The sequence below is a fragment of the Plodia interpunctella genome, chromosome 20 (genome assembly GCF_027563975.2).
Source record: "Plodia interpunctella isolate USDA-ARS_2022_Savannah chromosome 20, ilPloInte3.2, whole genome shotgun sequence".
Classification (NCBI taxonomy): Eukaryota; Metazoa; Arthropoda; class Insecta; order Lepidoptera; family Pyralidae; genus Plodia; species Plodia interpunctella.
The window spans coordinates 6,372,119-6,396,580 of NC_071313.1; the positions used below are offsets into that span (position 1 = coordinate 6,372,119).

The 24,462-nt window shown below is 35.7% G+C and overlaps 1 protein-coding gene across 13 annotated transcripts in view; it reads left to right on the plus strand.

Moving 5' to 3' along the window:
• Nucleotides 1-24,462, plus strand: part of Synd (Syndapin) — a 98,890-nt gene that overhangs the window by 29,864 nt on the left and 44,564 nt on the right. For 5 of the 13 annotated variants that reach the window (XM_053760807.2, XM_064436604.1, XM_064436603.1 and 2 more), the window contains 2 exons: nt 9,605-9,849; nt 16,138-16,286. In XM_053760807.2, coding sequence (XP_053616782.1) covers nt 9,633-9,849; nt 16,138-16,286 — 366 coding nt within the window. In that variant the 5' untranslated portion in view covers nt 9,605-9,632. Of the gene's footprint in view, nt 1-5,237; nt 5,535-9,604; nt 9,850-16,137; nt 16,287-24,462 lie in introns of those variants that run through there. The other 8 variants (XM_053760801.1, XM_053760802.1, XM_053760811.2 and 5 more) reach the window with 6 other exon arrangements.

Genomic DNA, 24,462 nt, shown 5'->3' on the forward strand with positions numbered 1-24,462 from the left:
TGCTTATATATGCAAAATTGTCGGCATGATTTTCATTCAATTACATTCATTTATTGCGTTTCATATACTGTCAAAGTTGAATGGAACTCCTATATGTCCATCTATATAAATGAATGAACAATGTCGGACTGTCGGGTTATAAACAAGATACGGCAGAATTTCATATTACAACATAGTATAAGTCGGGTCGTTCCACTTAAACCGGGACATCTGGCAACGTTGATTCATACTCCCAAAATGAATCTCTACAGTTTGTGAACCACTGCACCGAGTCATTACTAGTTTACTCTGTCGCTCCATAGTTTTTATTTACAGTGGGAAAGAGTCGGCGTTATCGCACAATCTTTTTTCAGTCCGGTAATGTTGCGCAGGCGATCTCGTGAGAATCGATTCTTGCATATGATGTGCAAGATCTGCTGTTTACTAACAGGCAAAGACATGTAGACATATTTTACTGAAATTACAGGTTTTTTTACAAAAATAAAAATGTAATTTTTGCCGCAAGCTTTTATTGTCGTCAGAGAGATAATTTCGCATTTAACGCCTAACAAATATCCATAAATAATATCCGTCCTATGCAGCAGCACCAGCAATGGACTCTCTGTGGCCGAAACGGTTATTATGAGACTTCTTAATAAAATTATCCAAACTAACATTGAACATATTGGGTTGAAGATATCTGCTTCAATATGTTGGTGCAAGATTCCACCCGAACATAGGAAATTCTATGTACTTTACTTTTTTCATACATATGTACAGTCGACAGCACATCATGTTACCCTGCATACACCTCTATGTCGAGGTAATAGCGGCGTGTTTGCAATAAATAAATAAATAAATAAATACGATTATCTTACTTTCATGTCAGTCGACATGTTTGACGACCTCGGTGGCGCAGTGGTAAAGTGCTTGCCTCTGAACCGAGAGGTCCCGGGTTCGATCGGGTCGGGACATGATGGAAAATGATCTTTTTCTGATTGGCTCGGGTCTTGGATGTTTATTTATATATGTATATGTTATAAAATATAGTACCGTTGAGTTAGTATCCCATAACACAAGTCTAGAACTTACTTTGGGGCTAGCTCAATCTGTGTAATTTGTTCTAATATATTTATATTTATTTATAGTCGATAAGTTCTTGACAATAATACCGAAGGAATTTGATGAACTTTAAATTAACTTCTAAATTCACTTTCCGGTTCCTAGATGCACATATTCGATCGAACATAATTTTGATATTAATTTTATAAGACGTATACACTTGATAATAGTAGAGGCCAGATGTATTTAATTTTGTATTTCTCTCCATAGTCGTTCTTACCTCTCTTATTATAACGTTATTTTTTCGAAATAATTCAACAACAATATCTTCATAATTAATCCTACAAATGATATAAACATCCTTACATGTAATAAAATTAAGTCCTTTGCCGCGTCTGTCTGTCCGCGATAAACTCGAAAAACTACTGCACGGATTTTCATGCGGTTTTCACCAATTGATAGTGTCGTTCCTGAGGTTTACGTGTATAATTTATTATGCTTTTACCCGAGCGAAGCCAGGACGGGCCGCTAGTTATAATTATAACCGTAAATACAATTTCAATTATAAACAATCAACTACACTAAGTGATGTGTGAATTGCAGCTGCATAAACATATGTTGGAACGATATCGTAATAGTGTTATTCTCCACATAGTCTATTTTCCACATAGTTTTAATCACTATAACGACTGTTGTGTAATTCTTTCACTTTGTCTATGGTTTTGACATTTACGTTCACACAGTGAAAAGTTTTGTGGTTCACTTTTATTATTTAAGTCCGAAAACTGGACAATTTTTTTCTAGGTTTTGAGTAAATTTTTAGTTTGTTTTTTTTTATTTATAATCAAAAAACATTTTATTTCTGAAAATTTGCTATAAAATTTAACTTATTGAGGCGTTTAATATATATTTCATTTCAAAGAGTGATATCACTAATGAAATTTTAATGACTTTATAGCGATAAGGCTGTAAATTGGAGATTTTTCTCATAAGCGATAGGCTAGCAATCTACCATTATTGAATCTCAACTCCACCAACAAACCCGCCATACAGCTAAATGTTGCCTCAAATTTTTGCAACTCCTGGCTCTGTCCTCCCCGTAAAGACATGACATACGTCCTACTAAACTAATATTATAAATGCGAAAGTTTGGAGGGTGTGTATGTATGTTTGTCTCTTTCACGCAGAATCTACTGGACGGATTGTTATGAAATTTGGTACACGGGTAGAATATAATGTGGAATAACACATAGGGTACTTTTTATTCCGAAATTCCCACGGGAAGGAAGCCCCGGGGCGCAGCTAGTAGTTGATATAGATCGCCGTCACACCAATCAGCATACAACCGTTATATCCGTACAATTAGGTAATACAATAGGTTCCAACACTCGATATGTTAATGTATGAATCAGTAGTATCCATTGCAAGGTCGGTTTGCTTATAACCAGCTAATTAAGGTGGATCACAGGAAAACTTCTCTAAAACGTATGTTGTTAAGGACTAATTTGTCGACTTGGTTCTTTTAGTCTGAATTGTGATTGATCACATATTACGGTGGTATTGCTCAGTGTGTAGTTTTAAGATTTAGTTCTTTGGTCTGAGCGTGAACCACTAGATAGCCGAGGATAAATACGATATACCCAGGTGTAACCGACGAAGACCGTATGCACCTAGGTCTTGCCGGGTAATTCCCAATAGGTTACCTAAACAGCCGCACTTCGAGGTTTAGCCGTAACATATATACATATATACAGTATCACATCTTTATTGCTTACAGGGGAGACAGAGCTAAGCGCTGCGAAACTCGAAGGCCACATCAACCACATTTAACTGTATTGTGTTTTAGGCGGAACATTACTATAATTAATTACATAAATATTCAAAATATATAAATATTTTGATGGGTGTTTGAAGCAAGCTCACATAACAATACAATAGTGAATGAAATTTTCGTGAGAGACTGTATTTAAAATCAAAAGTATTTCTGTGTGAAATTTAAACGCAGTTATTTATAGTCATCAGATTTTGTGCTATTGTTAACTGTATGTGAGTTTTCCAATTGATTACTTGAATAGAAGTAATTTTGTTCATGACATACGAATGCAGATCATTTCTAATCGAGTGCATTCCAAACTTGTTACAAAATTTTAGTTTTTTATGATGGTTGAGTTCCAACCAACTTTAGTATAATGTTCCCGTTATTTTCAAAATTATTTCCCCAATACGAACTATAACATTATTGTGTGATATTATACCCTTTATTCCGATATTCCCAGTGAAGCGAAGCCCGAGATGGAGCTAGTTATAAACATTTTATTCCTTCTCCTTACAGTCGTATTCCTCATAGCTGAGGTTATTTAATTAGATTATTATTTAATTTTACATTAGTGATTAATTCGATATTTTTTCCAAGACTCGTTATTTATTTTAAATAACGTTATATTTTATAAAAAAATCTGCAACACGCTTCCTCAACTTCGTACAGAAATAAAATCGCCACACGATTCGTCAAATTCATAAAATTAAAAACAAATGAAAGGACTATTCGCGATTAGGTGTTATGACGTCATCGTGAAGAATGTCAGCAAGCCTGACATGATGACACAACTGTGTTTACTTGTTTCTGAATGTCACTTCCTAGTCGACCCCGCCGCCGTTGAGAACTGCATGCAAAATGTATTTGTTTTTCATTCATCTCTCGAAATATATAATTACTTGTGTTGGTCTTTTTTCAGGATTTTTAGGCGAATTTTTCTTCTTTGCGTAAGTGCGCGTTTAAAACATAATACGTTTAGTATATAATATCTTCATTGCGAGTCGATTGCAAATCCACAAACGAAAAAAACTTGGATTATAAGATTGGGAACTGAGATAATTTAAATCCTAATCCTAACTTCCTAATATTATAAATGCGAAAGTAAATTTGTGAGGTAACAATACCTCTTCACGCTTTACCTGCTCAACCAATCTTCTTGAAATTTTGCATACACGTAGTTTGAAGTACGGAGAAGGATATTGGGTACTTTTTGTCCCGAAATTCCTACGGGAGCGACTACATACAAAAACAATTTTGTATTTTAATTTAGAAAATTATTATAATGATTACGCTGGCTCAGCGACCAAAAGTAAGTCTTGGTCTCAGATACTAGAATTTTCCAGTATACTTAATCTCATCACGTACAAATCTTAAAATGTATTTAATGCTCAGAGGGTACTTATTTGATCGAACATCACTCTCTAGAATAAACACGTCGAAATCACATTGTACATCTATAAAAATATTCCAGTGTGCGTAGTGCGACTTTGCTATTTATATCTCACCATATCGAGTCGACTCGCAGTGAGACGCAGCTAACCAATCACATTGCGCCATTGTGACGCAACGACAACCATACCGCAATGTGATTGGTTCGCTACTTCTCACTTCGAATCGATTCGATAGTGAGAAGTGAAATGTAAACCCGCACTTCGCCCTCAGTCTCATGTTCGATCGAACAGGTCACCCACACAGGGGGTAAACCCGTATTAACAGTTCTATAATATGGGCACCGGTCACCAATTTTACCAATAACGTAAGTGTAATTAAATAATTGAGGTCGTTAGATTCATTCGTTTCAGCGGCGCATTCCATTCAAATTGCTTATGCGCAGCGTATTTCATTAAGCATCTCGGAATTTTACAACACATTCTGACAACTAAATTGGCGGCAAAAGACGGCTCGGTGAGCCGTTTTGTTAATGTTTTTGCTGCTGTCAATGTCAAGTTTAAATGGTTTATTTCAACTGAAATTGCTGGATTGTGAAGGCCTTATTATGAGTTTTAAATGTATTGTAATGTCTGTTAATGTTGTCATATTCAAATACTTTGTAAAATTGTAGATAAAAATATATCATTCGAAAATAAATCGCCGTCCTACAATGTTTTTTACTAAATTCGTCATTAATTAAAAACTTGTTTCTCCATATTACAGCAAAACTAATTTACATTCAAACACATTCATATTTCGAACGCGTCAGAAAAACGTGAAATACTAAAAAAAAAAACGATTAGCGGTTGGATACGCTCACCAATTCGCGTCTATGAATAGAACAGCGTTGTTTATTTACTGTGGTATCACAGTGATAATATCACCGTGGCCGTGGGAGGAAACTCTGAACTTGATGATCTAATGCGGTGAGACTGGATACGCGTACCAGTTGCCGTAATAGCCTGCTCCTGGCAGGTAACATCCGTAACATCCCGTATTCGAAACATAAAATGCACAATACTAATTTAACTTTTTTATCCAGTTCAGGAATGTGCCAGGTTTAGAAGTAATAAATATATTTTTTTATCGGGATTACGAGTGTACCAGGCTTAGAGGAAATAATTGTTGTTTATGAACCATAGTTGAATAAGTGAGTGTGTGGTGGAGACATGACATACCAAAGGAATAGAAGACGTCGAAGAGGTCGGTGTAAGGGCAAGCTGTATCATATGCTGCATTTTTTTGGGTAATTTTTTTACAATATTTTTTATACGTTTTAGTAGGTAGGTAGGTTGTAAAGAGGTGTTTTTGATAACACATAATATACTTTACTTTTTACCTGTAAGTAACTGTAAAATAAATATTTATTCTAATTGTGAAATTATATATTTATAGTATATAGATTATAGAGAAATCGTATCAAAACTCAAAGTGAAGTGAAACTGTAAAAAATAATTACTTTTCACAATTAATGTTACATAGTTCATGGTCCATTGCAGTGGTTTGCCATCAACTTAATTAGTCAGCCGCGCCGGCATTGAACTTGACATTTGCAAGCGCGCCAGTTATGCGGCCGACACTGGGAATTACGAGAATGTTCTTGACGCATAATGTCACTTTCGCAAAATGTCAGCAAAATATAATATTTCAAATGATTTAATGCACCAATTTTTTTAATTAGGTGGTTAATTTTTTTTTTCAAGAGTATGTGAAATCTAACGTTAGAAAAGTTCGTAATTTGTAAATTAAAAATAAATTTATTAAAATTAATCCCTTGATTATCATTTTAATTAACCGTTTGCTCATTACATCGATCGGCATTTTCGGTCGATGATGCTGGAATGACGCCATTGTTTGTATGGATTACAGGGACCTGCAGAGAATTCATAATCACCTAATATTACTTCAAGGCTGAGTGTTCAAGGTTGGCAACACATCCAATGGTTATCTTCATCATGATCCCAAAGTTAGGAGACATGGTGGCGATAAACAGGCTGGCAATCCCAACCTTATGTCAGAGGCCGCGCAGTGCGACTTTGTCTTTCGATATCGATCGTCGAAAGTTTTCAAAGTGAGACGCAGCGAACCAATAACAATGTAGCATTGTGACGCGACGACAACCACACCGCAATGTGATTAGTTCGCGTAGAAAAATCGCAATACGGCGGCCCATTGCTGGGATACGACTAGGCCAATTTAAAGCAATTTATAAATAAATATATAAATACATTAGGACAAATCACACAGATTGAGCTAGCCCCAAAGTAAGTTCGAGACTTGTGTTATGGAATACTAACTTAACGATACTATATTTTATAACTAATACATATATAGATAAACATCCAAGACCCGGGTCAATCAGAAAAAGTTCATTTTCCATCATAACCCGACCGGGGATCGAACCCGGGACCTCTCGGTTGAGTGGCAAGAACTTTTACCACTGCGCCACCGAGGTCGTCAAAATTCAATTTATTTCATAGATTTACTCCATTTTTTTAAGGTTTTAGATTTATTGACTGTAGTGTTTAGCGGGACAGGGAGTCGCTAATACTCTTCATTATGGCTCCTATACACTATCAGCGTACTTAGATGCCGAATGCCATTGTTTGCTCGACAGCCGAATAATCTCATGTAACCAGTGCACAACCAAAGACTAAAGTAAACGCTTACCACTCCATAGATGGCCTATCTATGGAATGGTAAGCGACTTTGATTGTGTAATCTAAAACTTATTTATTAGAATATGTCCATGACTCATAAATAAACTCTATGACTTATTATAATGATGCTCTGCTTTAAGTTCAAGGCACATTCTACCAGTTTCTAGTATATATAAATATTTATATAACTGGCTGTGATGCTAATGCCATTTACATTAGGATCTGGCTTCATTTATGAGTACTGCGTATCATTGGGAGAATTCACGTGATGTTTAAGTCTAAAGGCTAGTGCACACCGATTTCGTAACTCCTGCGCTTATGTATTTGCAATTGCGGCCGATTGAGTAGACGCAATGGTCTGACAACTAGGTATACCGACGACCGTGCGTGACGAATAAGTTGGAAAGCGGACCTTGGGCTCCGACGCTCTACGGCTGAGGAAGGAGCCGGTAAAACGCTCAGATGTAAGAAAGACAGCTTAACAACAAATCAATCTTAATTGGCATGGCTGAGGGTCGTGGTCATTACGTGGAATTATACACACAACAAGTTAATAATCAACCAGTGTGCAGGTTTCCTCACGATATTTTCCTTCACCGGAAGCAAGTGGTGGTCGATAAAAACAACTATACATAATCATGGTATACAAACTCATGTGGCACGAGTAGGATTCGAACCTGGGACCTTTCGATCCACAGGCGGGCGTCTTAACCATTACACCATCACCGCTTGGAATAAATTGTCTAAATAACAGGAAACTGCATTAAAATCCGTTGAAGAAAGCTTACACAGACGCGGAACGCGATTGTTTTATACAATGAAGTGATTTTGATAAACTTGTTTCAAAATATTGTTCTGATTCAACTATAATAATAAAAATATGCAATTGGATTAATATCGTCTGAAATTAGCATTCATTGGGCAATTTTAACGTATCCAATTTCGACAGAAACGCGCTAATTATCTTTTAAAATATTTGGTTAAAATTTCATATGTATGTGTGATTTAATCTTATTATTATTACAACATTCGTCTGGTCATGCTTAATATCATAGTAATTTGCAGCATAATTTACTATGCGCTTGCGCAACATGCTTTATTAGACTAGCGGTCCGTCGCAGCTTCGCTCGGGTGAAACCATAATAAATTATACAATATAAACCATTTTCTTGAATCACTGTATCTATTTAAAAAACCCACCGTCAAAATGCGTTGCGTAGTTTTAAAGATCAAAGCGTACATAGGGACAGACAAACAGCGACTACATTACATATACTATTTAGTTACATCTGTACAATGATTATAAAGAGGTAAGCGTTTGTGAGTTTCTGACTTTGTGAGTTTATGAGTTTGTGTGTTTGAGGCGGGTAATCTCCGAAACTACCGAACCGATTTCAAAAATTCTTTCACCATTAGAAAGGTACATTATCCAAGATTGCTATAGGCTATATTTTATCTCAAAACTCCCAGGGGAGCGAAGCTCCAGCCCAGATCAAGGATGCTATATGGTTATGCGCATGCGCGTAATACGCTCTCCATACGATATTTTTTCTCTTAGAACGTTATACATATATTGCCGCGCGTCTTTCGTGGCACAGACTAGTTCCCTGCAGAGTGATAGGCTGATTGAACCGCAAGATTTTTTTTTTGCCCCAATACAAAGGTATTGGAATGTCATTTTGTATTGGAAGAGAAATCTGATATGTTTGTTTGTACTTCTAATGGGATGACCCACAATTTTAACTTGTCCTGTGGAAAGAAAGTAAATATAGTCACTTTTATTCATTTTAAGGTGCCGTATCGTGAAGATAATGATTTGTTCAATGCAATAATATAACGCGGGCGAAGCCGCGGGCCAAAGCTGGGTAAATAAATAAAGCTAGAGCTGTATTACTGTGACTTTAATACCGGCTTCACACTATCGACGACAAGCTTTGACGGTTGTGACGTACATTGTTAGTTTTTTCTTGCGGTTAAAAAACCTTACACACAAGCTACGTAATGTACGCTCATTCGCATCGCCATCTGTCTGTGTTCGCCGAATAAGTTATCTAATCTAGATTTACCTCATAGTCTAAAAAATACAGTTAAGTCATTAGGCGCGCCGTAATTAAGTGAATTAATCAAATGAATCTATTAAGTAATGTTGCAACTTTGCAGCAACGATTACTGTGTTCACATTACGTGTATTCAATCACATGCTAATTCGAGTTTCAGTCTAATTGGATTCGTATACGTAATGTTTCCTCTCTTTTCACTTGTTTTGATTGCCCAATAACTGTTAATTGATATTTTTTTTAAATTTTACTTTATAGGACGATCAACAGCTCAGGAAGAAAAATAAAAGCAGAACAATTTATCTCATTCAAGTCTGAAAAAGGAACGAATTTTCGATCCTCGACTTTGAACTCATTCAAATCCTGTGATAAATTAAAAAGTAGAATTTAATACTGGTACGGTCGACAGGACATCAACCTGACACATAATGCAATGTTCTTATAAACTCAGTATCCAAACACTATATACGTAGCTACTTCATGGCTTTGAAAACTCCTTTAACCCGTCGCCTAATAGGCCGGTAGCCGGCTACCAGATAAGAATTGTTCAAGCATTGTGCCAATAAAAGAAGTTACAAATGATTTATCTATTGTTTCAGAGGGGCGGTGTGTGAGTGTCGCACCGCTATGTCTCACCACAGCGACGAGCAGGCGCTGCTCAGCGTCACGTCAGACTCGTTCTGGGAGCCGGGGAACTATAAGCGGACCACCAGGAGGGTAGACGACGGACACAGACTGTGCAGCGAGCTGCAAGCGCTGGTGCAGGAGAGGGCGGACATTGAGAAGACATACGCGAAGAGTCTGAGAGGATGGGCGAAGAAATGGAACGATCTTATTGAGAAAGGTTAGTCTTATGGCTGATTTGATGACATTTGGACTTAAGTGTTAAAGAAACAGAAGACAGAGTGATTTTTTAAAGAATGGTTGGTATTTTTGCTGGTCTTCCGTCAGTTTCATTAGACTCGCATGGATTCCGTGTATTTTTATGCAGATGTACCAATTATTTACTCTTTGCCAGTAATTAAATCTCAGAAAACTAAATGATATTCAAGAAATTAAAAACAAAACACAATATTTCATATTTTAATTCCTAGCTTTGTCTTATTCAATGACATGTCATAATTTTAAAGCGCTATTGACAACGGGAAGTTTATTCACCAAGCTTTGCTACCATTGAACTGTGTTGAAAGGACCGATCAACTCATTGTATGAGGTACTTACCGGTACATGAATATGGATGTCGATGTCTGCTAATAGTCCCTTTGAATTGAGGAAGATTCTAATGGGTGAAGTGTTTACAACTGATATAAACTTACGGATGTTTTGAGTCTTGGTCAAGTTGTGTAGTCTCCGAAAGGCGTAGAGTCTCCGAAAGGCGTAGATACAGTAGTATTGTCAAATATTTTTAGCGGTTATGGAAGTAGAAATCGAATCGAAAGTAGCTTCTTCTCTTCGCGAATGAAAATTACCACTGGTAAAATTTTCTTACTGTCAGTTGTCTATAGTTGAATCATTTTATTTTAATATCTTTAAAAATGCAAAGACCTTTATTGTTCCAACTAATCCGATAGCTATTTACAAGTACACCAGAGCAGACAATAAAGATCAGATAACCATCGTCATGCCGAGGATGTTAACACGCAAATTACGGCACAACGAGTAGGCCAGAGAGATTCTATCTAGTCTTGTCGCGATTGTAAACGTCCCTTTGCTCACAAATATAGTTGGGGTCGTTGATGTTTTTAAATAAATGTTGCTGAATATTCTATAATATTGATATATTCTATAATTTGACGACCTCGGTGGCGCAGTGGTAAGATTCTTGCCACTGAATCGAGAGGTCCCGGATTCGATCCACGGTCGGGTCATGATGGAAAATGATCTTTTTCTGATTGGCCCGGGTCTTGGATGTTTATCTATATATGTATTTATTATAAAATATAGTATCGTTGAGTTAGTATCCCATAACACAAGTCTCAAACATACTTTGGGGCTAGCTCAATCTGTGTGATTTGTCTTAATATATTTATTATTTATTTAATATGTTATTAACATCATCGAAGTATGTTTAATTTTGGTATTTTAAATCTAATTTGTAATATCTTTTAAGACTTTAAAAGTATTACAAAATCATTGACAGGTGATATTACAAGATCAACAACAAATAGCATTTGTTAAGCTTTTATTTAGTTTCTCCTGTCATGTGGCTGGGTCTCTCAAATCTTATAATTAAAAATCGCCCACTTCCGCTGGTCTTACAGAGTTAAGATTTTCAAAGTTGCTTTGTCAAAACATCAATCTCTTACGCAGTTTTTCGTCGATTTAAAACCCGAAACTATTAAAAATAGTGATGTCTACAATGATAATGGCAATCGACACACAATAATCTTAGGTTGTGTGTCAGATGTCAGTGCTGACTTGCAAGACATACATCGATTGTGTATCTGTGATCTGTGATCTGAACGGCGTCTTGACCAACCGATTTACCGGTTCGTTGGACAATCGTTACCACACTGCGCGAATATGCAACATCATTAACAAAAGTCGAACAACCTGTGTGCGAATTGTCGGATTCATTATTTACGGTCAACGTTAAGGTGACTCTTTGAAGGTTTCGATTGCTAATATAATCAAAATATTACAATCACAAAATAAAAATTCATCGCACGGAATATTTGCCTTTGACTAAAGCGTTGTACTGACCGACCACGGCGACGAAAACACGATGAAAAATTCCATTATACATATTTTAGTAATTTACAATGGAACTTATTGAATTTTTTTCGAATGTTTACGTTACAGAAAAATATAACTAAATTTGAAGTTAGACCTATTGAAGGTACACTAAATAAGAATAGATTTAAACCTTTAACAGAAACACGAATGCGATAGTAAGGGCAAGTCATGAGGAGACTAGCGGACCACACGACCAGTAAAATTCTCGAACCACATAAATTAGGCTGTAGGTATCAATTTTGCTCTTTTTCTATTTTTGGATAAGTAATTATATGTTCATGTTTAGGTAGACAAAAACTTGTAGTAGTGGTAGAATAGAAATGATACTCACCCAAAGACTACTCATAACCGCCAGCTATGGAGAAAGTTTAAATTATCCTAATGAGGAAGAAAAAGTGATGATCTACGATATTACAGGCCCAACATATGGATCAGTGTCTGTCGCTATTATTATAGCGTAGCAAATGAAATTACGTTTTTTACTAGGGAAACAATGCGTTAAGACTATAAATGTAATATTACTAAAAGTTTAATGAAGCGTAAATTAAATGTAAAAAAAAATCAAGGAAGATCTCAGTATTTATTGCGGCCAGTATCACAATATCCTACTATAAAGTAAACGCAGCGAGTTTCACTTGTTCGTACATTTTTCACCATTACGCAATCGAATGCAACTCTTTCGCGTTCGAAAACGAAAGGTAATCGAGTATTCTGTAATCGATAATGTATTCGGTTCACGGGTGCGTCCCGCAATTACTCCTCTATATACGTGTGTCGTGTTTTTGGAGGGGTTGTCTGTTTAATTCTGCACTGTGAATACTAATTTGCTCTGGCAATTCGATAGTAATTTACATGTGTTTAGTCACGTGATTTAGTCCTTTTACTTAGTTGATCTATTTGTATTAAGATCTCTTGCTGTCTGGATCAGTTGATCTCTTAGTGTTATGCAGAATTTGTGGACTAGATTGCTTATCCTACATATGTATTTGTCTTCAAAATTTTTTTGAGGTACATAGTTTCTCTACAGTCATACTTACTTGACTGGTAGATCCATATATAGTCCAACCCGTCGTAAAATAGTATGAATTGAATGTCTTACTTCTCGTTTCAGTCCTTAGCTAGAAGTTGGCATTAAAATATTGCAAAGAATATATACAAATACGATTAAGTTTCAGATCTTAGTGGGTTTGTTTATTCACAATTTCTTTGATTGCGAAGTCCAATCAATGAGGTAACATTTCTTATTTAGAAATAAGTAAAAAAATGCGACTTAAATCATTCAACAAAAATGTTATTCAACACACCGGAGTGCCAAATCGACAATTAGACGTGACAGAATTACTTACAAACGAGCAAGAAAAGTAATTTTAGCAACCCTATTACAATGCACCTTGCATACCGCGGAAATCGAAAGTATCGAATAATCGATAAAATTGAGCGCCGCATGGCATCCGAATCGACTCGCACTTGTTACGTCGCGTTGGCGAGTGTCGAGTGCTAATCGAGTTGTGAAAGTACCGTTGCAACAACTGATGCCAGTGCAGCGTAAATATTGATACAGAAGGCTAACTCCGGGACATAGTGGTACATCATTGATTCTTACTTGTATCGGGTATATAACGTATTGTGCATAATCACAAACACTTTGTTCTGTGATAGGAACAAGTTGTATAAACATTGCGCGAATTGTTTTGGTTGTTCTTTTTATAATATTATTGTGTCTTCTTTTACGACGCCCATTTCCAATTTAGTTGGGGTAATCCCTCCTCGTTTTACGGAGCCAGAACTGTCTGCCCTGTTTTTTTTTTTCGCGTTTCATATCTTTATAATATTAGTATAATATTATCATGATTATATATAATGATATCTTAATAACGTAATCACTTTCCGCATATGTATGCGGAAAGTGATTACGTTATTCGCGCGTCAGAAACTGCGTTCATCTAAAACACACATATGTATGTGTGTTTTAGATGAACGCAGTTTCTGAACGCGACAGAATATTATTGGAATATTACCTAAATGACAAAAACAATTACGTATACTATTATTTAATATTTTGGTGGTAATAAAATGAACCAATCACTCAATATAATTTAATTTTACTTTACCTGTATGTTTTGATTTATAAGACTATTATTTAAAAAAGAAAATGTTAATGACATAAAACATATTGAAATTAAAACCTTAATTTTACCCATTGCACTGAGTCGACATTCTGTTTTCTCTGTGCTATATTGTTTATTATGGAGTTTAATTATGTCAGATCTGCCTGCACCTTGCATCGCGTGATGTAATGTGAGTAAGGTCTACCTTCTCTTATCTTCTCTTCGATTTATCTGTTTATTTTAACGAATCATTTGTTTTCTGTCACTCGTGTTTTTTTAATGAATGGCGGAGCGTTAGATTGGTTTGTGGGTTTGTGTAGTAGAGTAATTCGGATTAATTTTTCCGGTGAAGGAAAACATCGTGAGGAAACCTGCACAATGGTTGATTATTAACTTGTGTGTGAAATGGAGAAGGCAATGGCAAACCACTCCATGAATAGCGCCAAGAAAGTTGTTGTGTGTGTTTGATTCCACGTAATGACCACGACCCTCAGCCATGAGGAATACGACTATGAAGAAATAGAGCAATTATTTTGTTGTTTCTTATTCAGCATCGTGTCTATAGCTTTATTGATACTGTTTTGTATTTTGCTCTCTTATCAAAACGTTTGCCGGTTTCTTCCTCAGCCATTAAGCGTCGGATCGGAACCCAGGACCAGCTTTCCCGCTTTTTTTCTCGTTTTCGCATGGCCTTCGGCGTTTTTAGTTGATAAATTATAAATGTAACAGCATATAGAATTTTAAATGTACAGATTATTCATAATATAAATGGATGTTTTAACATTACATTTATTGCCACATATAACCTAAAATAATATTTCGTATTTACAACATTATTCCAGTACACGTCCCATGGCGCAACGTTCAGGCCAACATTTATATTGTCACAGTTGCCAAATTGCTATAAATTTGTATAGAATATATGCTGTTGCGTGTAACAGTACAGTCGACGAGTTTTTTCATGCAAGCGACGGGAATGGAGTCTCAGACAGTATAATTTTGGCTTGGGTGGACAGCTAGGTGGAGCCTTCGGGTAGACTTAGGTTTAGGCGTTATCATCATGATTAAACCTAGGTACATGCAGCATCTGATGGTTACATCTGTCTGTTAGTCTTAGTAAAGGACATATTTAATTTTTTTTTCCTTGTTGAAATTATTTTTTCCTTTCTTGTAAGAATGTCTACGAATGATCTGAAATATGAATCTATAAGCGAAAAGATTGGTATTTTTGTTTGTTACGGATAAACTCAAAAACTACTTGACCGATTTCGATGAAATTTTACACAGATACACACGAAACATTCCGGAGTAACATAGACGTAACGTTTTAAGCCGGGACGGATTGCTAGTATAATATAATTACGACAGATGTCATTATTTCTATGAATTATTCTGTCGACTGTACGTGTAAATTTTTGTCCATTTTACAGCTATATTACGCAATATGATTGTGTTTACCGAGATAGCTGTTGAGGCGAACCGGTCTGTGGACAGTTGCCTAATACCCATGCCCGTTTACAGAATACAAACTGGTGGTGAATCGGACCCTGGGTTCCGACGCTCAACGGCTGAAGAAGGAACCGAGAAAATGCTCAGATGAGAGAGAGATGAATAGAATTTTTGTCTGCGGAATTTCTTAGACAGATGTTTGATTGAAAAGTACGAGTATTTCACAAATCGCCTAAATTCCATTGTGCTAATTTAGATATCACGTAGTTCGTTAACACGCATGGTTTTAAACTATAATAATTATACATAGTCGGCACCTGTTTGGTGTTATATACTATACTGTTTTATAATATTTTTTTTTATTGTTATGACTGTTTGTGCAAAAATAAATCGCAGCAATATAGATCTCATCATCCGCCTACCCTTATCCATTTTATGTGGTGTCGGTACAGCGTCTCAGCCTCCACTTCTTCCTGTCTATGTTCTGATCTGATCTTCCTGTCAATGGTCGACCACGTTTGTCATGTGCGCGTTCAATACCTGTCGTTTAGTATACATATAATTATGCAACGTGAAAGTTTAAGAGTAGCATCAAGCAAAATCAAGCATCGTCTCCAAAAACATACGTAGCAATCCCAAATATAATATTATTAATGCGAAAATAAGTTTGTTACCTATGCATCCATCATCTATTGAACCGATTGTTATGAAATTTGGTACACGGGTAGAAAATAACCTGGAATAACACATGGGTACTTTTTATACCGAAATTGCCACAGGAGCGAAGCCACGGAGCACAGCTAGTATATAAAAATACTGATCTTCTGTCCCCTCTCCAGGTCCCGAATACGGCACAATGGAAGCAGCGTGGAAAGGCGGGATGGTGGAAGCGGAGAGGCTCTCAGACCTGCACCTCAGCGTGCGGGACAGACTGGTCAACGACGTCATAGCGCAAATTAAGAACTGGCAGAAGGACACCTATCACAAGGTAAGGGATATTGTGAAAAAATCAGCAAGGCTCAATTCATAAAATAACCAGCTAATGAACTACGCATTGGTGTGTTTGTATACTTTATTGTACAAAAAAATAACTATAAAAATAGAATTTGAACGATACATTTTTTTACAGAATACCGTCTTCTTTTTCTTTTCCTGTCGATGGCTAACTAAATACTATTTTTTGGGTGGAGGTCGTTGGAAGTGTGGAAAGTTGTATTTTTTGAGCGCGAAATTGGAGCCACGGGCAACCGCTATTAAAAACATAGATAATTTTATTAGGTGATTATTCTGATTTTAATTTTTAAATACAAAGTACATATTCGAGTGCGTGCATGTGCATTGACCGTGTCGTGAATATAAAATATGATTTCGTACAAAAAAAACGGTGTTGTCATTGAAACTGACAGTATTTAATAAACAAGACACGCAAACGGACATAACAAACATCATAATATAGGTATATCAAATACTATTATTACGGAAAGACCAAATAACACCTGACATTGATCACATTTAAAAAGAGTAATTAAATTATACTTTTTTTAAATTAATAACTGACAAAGTAGAAGGCGTTATTAATAATTGGAACATTTTTTCCTCGCGTAAATTAAATTATAATTGCACTAACACAAACATTACCTTCGTAATACATATGATTTACCGTGACAGCCTGGCCATCAATCATACGTCGATAGCCGTCCGTACTTATCGTAACACCGCTGATGCACAGTTTGCACAGTCCATAAGCATCAATCATTGTTACACGCAATGGTGTAATTGATTTCTATTAAATGATGCCAAATAAAAACGAAATTTTAGACCACTGTGCATTGAAAGTGTCGTCATAAGAAATACATAATAAATATCGGGCATCATGTAGACAGAGAAAGCTATAGTTTTCGTAATATTTTTCGTTTCGCCCGTCTATACATGAAAGAGTATGTTAGAAATGTACGAGAAGGAACGGGATTTAATTAGTTGGATGCTATTAGCTATTAGAAATAATGTATATATATATATATATATATAGCCCCGGGGTGCATCTAGTACTATGTATATCATTGTTGGCTAAAGTTGTCTAATTTCAATCAAAAGTTAATCATTGTAAACCCTAGTGGTAGGACATAAATAATTTTATATCCGTAACCTGTTAACACTAGATTTATTGTGACAGTGAATCGTCGCGTGTTGCTGTCTCTTGAATCGAAAGTGGGGCTAGCACGGATACTTTACTGTACAAATTTAGTCGATTGTGATATTATAACTCGCAAAAACTCGTTAGCATTAATACTGCTAGCACAAGTTATTATCTAACATGCAAAACCATTATATGATAATGCAACAGCACACATAGTTACTGGTTCCAGACAACCATTGGCACGGTGCCAAGTCGTGGTTCTGACGTGCACAGAACAAGCTACTGAATACTAATCATTTGCAGTTGCAGCCACTTTAATATTTATTGATGGGGTTTTGATGAAATCGTACCAAGTTTTTATATTCTTTATTCTTAGATTTATAATAATTGTTTGTTGGTTTGTAATAATTTTATTGCAGATTCTCATAATGCTAAGTTATCCATTAATGTTATTTTTCTGCTTTCTTTTTAATTTGTAATGATTAGTTGGAACATAATTATTTAGATGGATGGATACCATAAGAATTTAATTACTATCAACTTTAAATAAAATAAATAAATATATTGGGACAAATCACACAGATTGAGATAGCCCCAAAGTTGGAGACTTGTGTTATGGGATACTAACTGAATGGTACTATATTTTATAACAAATACATATATAGATAAACATCCAACACCCGGGCCCAATCAGAAAAAGATCATTTTCCATCGTGACCCGACCTGGAATCGAACCCGGGACCTCTCGGTTCAGTGGCAAGAACTTTACCACTGCGCCACCGCGGTCGTCGAACCAGTGAACACAACTAGCATGTTGCAGATCTGTTAGACACGTTATCTATTACAGGATATTAAAGCTTGTGATTACAATCATCGTATAATTTACGTCTAGCTTTATGAAGGTAGCTTAAGATATGCTAGACTATAGTCTAGCTCTTGGACTAGGATAAGGGTTATTTTCGAGTGAGCATGTACGTGACAAAGGACGAAATTAATGTAGTGGCTCTAAAGACTAGACGACTTAATGAATGCTATTCGGTCTTGTACAGCTAACAGTTGAATTACCAACCCAGCTCTGTGATATAGATAGGTAGCGATTTGCAATGAAGACTAGCGCGGTTGAATGCGAAGGGGCGCTAGTGTAGCGAAAGTTCCATGTCCAAGGAAAATTTGATCTTTTCTTTTTTAAATGTCAGCCATAAGGACGTTATATCACTCGATGACCCAAGAAATGGTAACCCCATTGAAATAAATGTCTAGGTCTAACCGGGCCGTGTTGCTAGTTATGAATATAAATAAATAAAACTCATTATGATAGAGCTGAAAAAGTAATTTATTTTTAAAAGAATTAAATCACATTTCTAACAGATTTAAATGACAACCACTGTGCAGTAAATTCTCAGGTCAATTCATATTAAAATATTCTCCGGCCATTCGTATTGTAATGAGCGAAATTCCTTGTTTATATACTAGTTGATTCTTGCTATGTAATCCGCATCGGGCACATGCAATTGACTTTCGCAGTCTAATGGATGTACGTAAATAAATAAAAGTTTTCTAGTTATCTGTATGCGATCTGTATCTGCATAGTCAACAAATTTTGCATGGCTGACCTGGGTGTTTATTCTGGTCTAGAAGTAATATTGTATTTTCAGTATTAGTTCTTATTACGTACTATATTGTGTGTGTACAGTCAACAGTACATCAAGTTACTCTGCAAGAAACTCTACGGCGCTGTAATAGCGACGAGTTAGCAATTAATTTAGGATAAATTGATGTGCTGTTGACTGTACATAAGCACTATTATACACGTATTTACACACTATAGTAATAATTGTTGTTTGAAATTGCAAATCTGGACCTTATCCGATTTGAAAATATCATTTTGTGCGGTAGCCATATTCACATTCTAGAATGTCGAAATTCCCAAAGAATTAAAATAAAAATACTATGGAGTTTTTCTAAAAATCCCAACAAGCAAAAACAAATTGATATGTACAAAACATAATACAAGATCACGTGATTAATTCCATAAACAAATATGGCGATCTCATGAATTAAACATTGGACGCCCTCCTTCAAGTCCAGCGACTTGCCCGTCCGTGACAGACGCACGTCTCCACCTTATACCGGCTATACAATATCGGCGAACAGTTCGCCGAACTTTGCTATTTCAGCGTACATTGCTGGTTTTTTGTTGCGGTAAAAAAGTCTCACGCACAAAGTAACGCAATGTACGTTGATTAGCCTCGGCATCTGTTTGAGATCGCGTATGTGTGCAGCCTGCATTATTTTGTTCTAGGTCGTGCAATTATTTAATTTTGTGTATAATAATAACTGTGCAATGTTGCAGGATGATAAGGTAAGGTTAGGTTGTTAGTGCTTGGCCAGTTGTATTGTTTATATTTGAATGATGTATTTGATTTTTTAAATCATTACGATACCTATTTGTCATTGAAGAAGACAAGGCTTTTTCATGGAAATACAGCCCCGGGCTGAATTCACTTAAAACCATTTAGACGGACAAAATATGTAAATCTAAATCGATCGTATGCTTCGAAAATGGACATCTCTTTTTTTATTTATTGAAATAAAATACAGCGTTGTGTTATATCAGATATAATTTCAGTGTCATATTATACGATAATAACGATATTAATGATTTTTATAATAAATTAGTTAGCATATAATTATTATGTTGGAGCGTCGTATTTGTGAGACATGCTCAAGGCTGAGGAGATTAATATTAAAAGGATGCGACTACTTGTATTGTTTGATGCGCCTAAGGCCTGTTCACACTTACGGATATGATTGAAATACCGCTAAAGGATATAATAATATTATCCAAATATACGATTTTTCTTTTATATAAATAGCCCTATCATTGAGTTATGGTCGTATTGATCATGAGAAGATTTTTTCTTCTTCACATTATTATTTAAGACAAATGATTTGTAATTAATAGTTGTTGTAATATGTCGGCACGAGATTTAGGAACACGCCCAACACAATATATCGCTAAACAAAGGCAATTAAGGCAACTTTATTATTACAAAAATTTTCCATACCTGTTTGCCTACTTAGTCTTCTAAAAAAAGATTTCAATGGCAAGTTTAATCACGTATCAATTTTTCATGCAAAAAATTTCATCTTCTACCAAATATTGCTTTTTCTATTTTCTGGCTCCGCTTTGGATTGCTTTAATTTTTGTAATTGGCCATTTATAACTACGACGTTATTTAAATTATAAATAAATTAGTTACGTTATTGAATAATAAATAATAATTCTTATGTAATACTCTGTTAAATAATGATAGTTTCTATTCTTTCTGTTTATTCAAGTATTTTTCCATGAATAACTGGTCGGTAATACCTAAATGGAAAGTTTAGTTTGACAGTTAGTTTAATTCCGTTGAACGCAATCTTACTGAATGTTACGAAATCAATGCTTCGAATTATTTATGTTTAACCCTTTCACGGACACAACCCCAGACACAAAATAACGTCTTTTTATGTTAAGTGTTGTGTAAAGAGTTAAAGAAATATCTTCTGATAGAAATTCATTATCATTTGTTATAGCTGAATGATGATCGTCATATGTGCTTCAAGTTTTTTTTAAATATATATTTCGTACTTTTATCTTTAATCTAGCAATATATTCTTATATATGTCGATATTTTTTAAATTCTCAAATATTTATACAAACTCGGGTTTACAAAGATGAATCACCGTTCATTGTTTGCAAAGCAATCGCAAGCGCAATGTAATTTGACGAGTTAACTTATACTATTGTATTGTCGATGCAACATGCAACGGCGCATAACCGGGTAAATAATCGTATAGTGTATACTGATCTCAAGGGCCAACCATTTATACTGCGCCGAAAAGTACAATATCTTACTCTCCAGGTCTTCAACTATCTCCACTCCACAAATCACTTCAATCCAATGCACTGTTTTGACGTGAAAGAAGGACAAACAAACACACATTACACAATTATAATGGAAATAGTAGATTAGACCTCTAAAAGCACTTTTTCACGTCATTATCGAATTTAAATGATATTTCTCAAAACTACACTAATTACGGAAATACTACTGTTCAAAGTTCAGATGTCTGGCTGTTTGTCAATCACGCAAAATCCACTAAATGGATTTTTGGAACACGACAAAATATATCTGTGATAGCATTAGCACATAGGGTAATTTTATCTAGAAACTTCTAAGGCAAGTGAAGCACCGGGCGCAGTTATGTCAAAGTTTGCTGAGAATTTACAAGACGCATTACGATGTAATGTTGTACACGGGTAGAATATATCCTGGAATAGCACATACTTTTATCCCGAAATTTCCAAAGGAGCGAACTCCGGTATACATTTATTAGAATATAAACACCTGTCTACGTTTTTTACATATTCTATGATCGTAACAGGTTTGCGGCAGATGGTGCTAGCATACACTGTTAGCGGTTTTAACATCTGTGTTTACGTTGTTACCTCATTATTGTATTATGAAACACTTTAGTTTCATCGAAAAACTGATATTTAAGAATAGAATATTTAAGAAGCGAGAGAGGTGTACAATTCTACTTGGGCAAAAATTAATTTTTTGGATTGTTTTAATTTTGTTTATACTTGGGGCAATTACAACATTTGTAATTGCACTTTCGAACCGTTGGTCCGATTTTGATGAAATTTAAAAGGTATGTAGGATCTGTCAATATAATTTTTAAGTTTGAGGGGGCAATAAAATCAGTTAAGCCGTTTTTGAAATATTCACAATTTTGTAAAAAAATATTGTGTTCGCGAAGTCTAAGACGCGGCGAACAACTAGTAAATAATTTTTCGGCTCTGTATTCACTCACTAAGTTAGATTTGTACCCGGTAGTTTACACTTTAAGCGTTTTCCCGATTACTTCCTCAGCCGTTGAACGTTGGAGCCCAAAATCCGCTTTTCTGCGTTTTTGTCTCCATTTCTCGCGGTCGTTGGCATCCAACAAAAACAAATTGTATCATCACGATTTTATCCCACACGGGGTAGACAGAGCCTAGAATTGTGAATTTGTAAGGTCAAGTTTAGCTTTGGTCGAATTGAGATTAAACAGTGACAGGGACAGCCCATCGCCTATTAGTAGAATCACCTGTTCATAGCCATTTCCCTTAATTGTATTTTACAATCTGCGCAGGAGGAGAAGAAACTGGCACATTATGTTTCTATTTCGCTCTCAGACCAGCACGGAAATGTTTATACAAAATATGCATCATAAATAATTTTCCCACGATAACAAATATTTCTACAAGTCACCTTTAACATCGGTTACAAAAGAACTATATAAACACTACATAGCCATAGTCCTTAGTGTCATGTATGCTATAAATATAGTTGTGTAACAAGACTGACGGTGTTTCAATCAGGAGGTCAGTGTGTCTGTCTGTCCATGTTGTAATCAACATCACTGTACATTTTTATTGTAACTGATAGTGAGACAGCATCACATGATAATGTATCGCCGTGGAGATTTATGGCGATTTTATGTATGACAACTGATGCCCGCTACAAAAAGTATCTAGTGTGTTTTCCATACAAACTTTTACTCCATATTATAATAAATATCAAATTAAATCTCAATCGGTCCGGCGGTATAAAGATGAAAGCGTTACAGACAGACGGACTTCCCCATTTGTAATATTACTATAGTACACATATAAAAATTGAGATTCGCTTACCAATGCACGTGCAAGTGGACCTTTGGTGTCTCCCGCCTATTATGCAGCCCCATGTAATACATTCCCATATTCTTTCAAAACGAAGGCACGTTGAGTTGTGTTCTAAATATCCATTATGTAATTAAATAAATAATATATTCGTTCAAATATAATTATTCTAGTGACCAGTTTCACCGGTTTCTCTTAAAATATCATATTGTAATCTGACAGATACACTAACTTCTAGATAGATATGATGGTGACGGTGATGATGATTGCCCAGTTAGCTAGGGCTAACACTTGTGAAACACGAATTTTAACGCTATCTGTATGACATTTTACATTCTGGCTATCTAACACTTTATCTGCAAGCGGCGAAACAGACCCTAGAAGTTCTAATTAGTTAACTAACATAATGCTTAGTAAAATAACATAGTATATTTACCCTTGTCGTAGACAGCCTCCTTGCCGCCGAAATGAAGGCACGTACGCGCCATTATTTCTGTAAAATATAGCCCCCCCCCGAATATAGAACACACATCCGCAACAGCCTCGGTTTATAGAATAAAATATATTTATATTAGTTGGTTTATAACGCTTTTCGGTGGTAAGCGTAAACAAGAAACTGGTAAGTATAGAACGCGGCCAACAGCGTTTCCGAAGAGGGTTGACGTCAAGTTCTGACGGCGTGATTTTTAGCCGAATCTTCAAAAGTTTTAAAAATATTTTTTTACGATGACTTCGTATTCTGAGCGTCACAGGACGCCATTATGAGAGAGAAAAAGGGTATTGTATTTTTTTACTCCAAAATTTCCATAAGAAACTATGTGCTCCAAGATGAAACTAGTAAGTAATGGAAGTTCCATACTAATATTATACATATGTCTGTCTGTCTACCTGTCTGTCTGTTTCGCTTTCACGGCTAAGCCGCTGGACCGATTTTAAAGTAATTTTGTATGGATGTAGTTAAACATAGGCAACATTTTTTTTTATCAACCCCTAAATAACTATTATGTGGGATGAAAGTTTGTATGTTCGCAGAGAAATTAAGCGGTCAAATAAATGAAGTGATGTGATCCTGTATCAGTTACAAACAGCAATAAACGAAACTGCGTCAAACAGAATCACGGAACATCGCATGCAATTAATTGAGTTTAATTGCAGCTCCATATCGATTGCAGACACGACATTTTGCATCGGTTAACGTGATTCGAATGCGGTTTATTGACGTTTGCATGTCAAGATTGTGGCTGTATGTGATGAACTCTTTCGCTCATTAAAAAAAATTATTAAAACATTTGTAGAATCGGAAAATAATACGTG